At 51.1% G+C, this 3,747-nt stretch overlaps 1 protein-coding gene across 9 annotated transcripts in view; it reads right to left on the reverse strand.

Annotated features, from left to right (window-relative positions):
• Window positions 1-3,747, reverse strand: part of Plch2 (phospholipase C eta 2) — an 83,008-nt gene that overhangs the window by 19,009 nt on the left and 60,252 nt on the right. For all 9 annotated transcript variants that reach the window (XR_004121233.1, XM_031379719.1, XM_031379722.1 and 6 more), the window contains 2 exons: window positions 1,971-2,141; window positions 39-132 (listed from right to left, as the gene is read on the reverse strand). Coding sequence is in view for 8 of the 9 variants with exons in the window: in XM_031379719.1 (XP_031235579.1) it covers window positions 39-132; window positions 1,971-2,141 (265 nt within the window). In the remaining variant the exon portion in view is untranslated. The remainder of the gene's footprint in view (window positions 1-38; window positions 133-1,970; window positions 2,142-3,747) is intronic.

Raw genomic sequence — 3,747 nt, forward strand, 5'->3', positions numbered from 1 at the left:
CCGCCAGGACAGCTGAACTGAGGGAAACACTCACTCACCATCAATCCCCAGTACCCCCTTGCTCTTATTTTCCAAGCAAGGCTCAAACTGCTCGATGATGTTCTGACAGCTCTCCAGGGTCACACCGTTCATCTAGGCCAAAGCAGAGGCATGAGCCCAGGCTAATTTATTCATAGCATGGACTACCATCAGGAAGCCTCTCTTTCCTATCACTAGTGTCACCATCTCGTACCCTTGTCTCTGCCATAGGGTGGCATCTGGCCATGAAATTAGGGTGGGAAGGCCTGTTGGTGGGGGCCATTCCAAGGGTAGTCTGGTAAAATGGTGAGTGTTAACAGTCAACTTCACAAAATGTGGAATCACTTGGGAAACAGGTCTCCATGACACTTCTTGTCTAGATCAGGCTGGCCTTTGGGGACAAGAGTTGGAGACTGTCTTGATTATGTTGATCGGGGAGGAAGGCCCATCTTGTGGTTGGGTCTTGTTATGGTTTGAATATGTTTGGCCCAGGGAGTGGCACTATTTGGAGGTGTGGCCTTGTTGAAGTAGGTGTGTCACTGTGGGCATGGGCTTTAGGACCCTCATCCTAGCTGCCTTGAAGCCTGTCTTCTGCTAGCAGCCTTCAGATGAAGATGTAGGACTCTCAGCAACTCCTGCATCATGCCTGCCTGGATGCTGCCATGCTCCAGCCTTGATGATAATGGACTGAACCTCTGAACCTGTAAGCCAGCCCCAGTTAAATGTTGTCCTTATAAGAGTTGCCTTGGTCATGATGTCTGTTCACAGCAGTTAAACCCTAACTAAGACAGGTCTGTTCCCTCAGGAAGGGGATCCTGGACCATACGAAGGAGAATGCCAGCTTAGCATGGCACACATGCATTCCTTACAGGAACATCCAGTTCCCTCAAGCTCCTGACTCTGACTTCCTGGCCACAATGCACTATAACTTGCAATTGTGAGCCAAATCAGCCCTATCTCCCTTAAGTTGCTTTTGCTGGTCTCTTTTATCACAGCAACAGAAAAGAAATCAAGATGTTAGATTTGGGCCAGCCTTGTAGAGTGAAGCAAGGTCTAGCAATAACCCTGTAGGCCACAGTGTTGTGGAGGTAATCCAGGACCCAAACCTCAGATCCCAAGCCCACAGTAGCTATTCAGTTACCTAGTCCCCTCCCTGCTGTGGTGAGACATGGTCCACCATTATAAGGGGGACTCTGAGCATGTAGCTGGGAAAAACTGAGGACAGTGAGCAGGTCCCAGCCAGTAACTAACCCCCAAAGCATGCCCTCCTCCTGGGAAAAGATCCAGTAAGACCCTGGTAGATAAGTCCAAGAGGCTGTTCCTCAAAGTGCCCCGGGGGGGAGCCACATGCTACCCTATTGTCTATGGGAGTGTTCTCCCCATAGGGCTGGGCCTCCCATCTCCCTGTCATCAGAGTGAGCAGTACTTTGCCCATGTTCAGGCCTGTTCTAAGGTGAGAGGATAGTGTCTCTGGGGCTCTAGACATGAGTAGGGTAGGCAGCAGGACAGTGCCTAGGAACACGGTTTTGGTGTGGATTCCTTAATGGTGGACTGAGTTCCTAGGGCCAAAGCATAAAGTTCTAGGGGTGTTTAAGTGTTTGCTGAATGAACTGGTAATTGCAGAAAGGTCACGTATGGAGTCAGGCAGGACACGTGGCTGCACCACCATGCAGAAGAGTGGTTCCAGAGATCAGACAATGTGTCCCCAGCCCATGAAATGCTCAGTATGAAATTTTTGCCAAAGAGAGGGGTGACTCCCTGGAGGCTTCGGGTGGGAGACCCAATGCCAGAATGGAGCTGGCCTCCTCTGTCTGTGAAGAAGAACCTGTAAGCTTCCTCACATGGCAGCATCCAGGGCTCAACTCTGCTCTGCTAGGAAGCTCAGAGCACATGAAGCTGAGGCGAAGTTGAGGCCACACCCATCAGCCACACAGCTTCTGGCAGGGCCTCACCTTCTGCTCCACCTCCAGAAAGCGCTGTAAGTCGGAGGCATCCAAGTGGTCCTTATGGTTGCTGTAGGTCAGCATGAGCAGGTAGAGGTCTCGGCGAGTGGACATCATCTTGTAGAAGGCGCAGAATTCCTCAAAGCCTAGTGTCCCCTGATGGTCATCTGTGTCAGCCTCCTGTGACACCCAACCTCAGGTCATCATCCATGCTGCAGCCTTCCTACTCCCAGACTCAAGCCCAGCTTCCCTTCCTCTGCCACTACCCACAGCATCCCTCCAATGGCCCCTTTCTTTTCTCCCACCAGAAAAGCACTGTGGCCCTTGAAAGCACAGATGGGAGCCACCACTCCCTTATGCCATGCCTTGCAAGGACAATCTGTAACCAAACCCCATGGTCATCTACACTGTAGTCATCAACACCCTACCTTGTGAGGTGAAGCCTTCCACCAGAGCTCCTTCCACTTTGGGCTCTGTGCCTACACCTGCAGCTACAGTTGGCCACCTGCCCTCTGACAAGAGACACGTGGGGCCCCAAAGGGCCCAGCAGTGTCCTGGCTCAGGTATTGAGAGAAGTGTTCTTGCTCACTATCTTCCTTTTGCAGAGAAAAGGACTCACAAGATACCCCCAGGATCCCCAAGGGAGCCATGTTGTCTTCCCAACCTTTACAGACATAGGCACATCCAGGAGCATCCGCCACAGGCGCCTTTACCTAGGGCTACAGACATAAGGAGCATCCGCCACGGGCGCCTTTACCTGGGGCTACAGACATAAGGAGCATCCACCACGGGCGACTTTACCTAGGGCTACAGACATAGGCACATCCGCCATGGGCGCCTTTACCTGGGGCTACAGACATAAGGAGCATCCGCCATGGGCACCCTTACCTAGGGCTACAGACATAGGCACATCTGCCACAGGCGCCTTTACCTAGGACTACAACATAGGAGCATACGCCACGGGCGCCTTACCTAGGGCTCAGTGCATGCCCCAGGTCCAGGCCAGGGGAAGACTCCAAGAAAAAGGGTGCCCGGGCTTCATAGTGTCCTCAAAAGTCTCAGGAGTGGCCCAGTACCACTCCCTGTGGTCCTGTGGGAGGGGTTGCTTCAGTTCTATGAGCTCTAAAGACCCAGCTTTAGTTCTATAAGGACCTGTTAGGTGAGGTGGGTGAGCCCTGAATTGGCATTTATTGTAAAGGGTTTATCTCAAAGGGATGGATGCTCACTGTTGAGTGACAGTACTCAGTATTTAGATGCAGGGCTGGGGTGGTCCACATGGCTCAGGATCACCATAGGGACCAAAGAGACCCAGGTCACAGCTTACACAGATAGGAGAGGAAGAAGGATATAGAGGAAAAGAGAGAGATCCCTGAATAAAGTCAGGGGTCGGAAAGGGAGCAATGTTATCATTAGACTACTTTCTGCTGATTAGGGGCATTTGAGTTTAGAGTTCCTTAGGGCACCTTAGATCTTTGCTGTCATGATAGCTAATTTCTTCTTTGCATACGACTACTTAACAAACTGAGACCAACAGCAACCAACTGTGCCTCTCTGTGTCCTAGAATTTTTATACCCTCTGAAAAGTCCTCAGAATTATAAACGTCACACAAGTGCAAAAACTATCTGCCACTGGCAAAATCATGTCCCCGCTAGAGCATGAGGCAAATCATAGTCAGTTGCTGTGAGGCAGCTCTATATCCCACACTTGGGACTAAAACAAAAACATATTCTTATGTGATCTCTCTCTCTCTCTCTCTCTCTCTCTCTCTCTCTCTCTCTCTCTCTC

This window comes from Mastomys coucha, unplaced genomic scaffold, assembly GCF_008632895.1.
Source record: "Mastomys coucha isolate ucsf_1 unplaced genomic scaffold, UCSF_Mcou_1 pScaffold18, whole genome shotgun sequence".
NCBI lineage: Eukaryota > Metazoa > Chordata > Mammalia > Rodentia > Muridae > Mastomys > Mastomys coucha.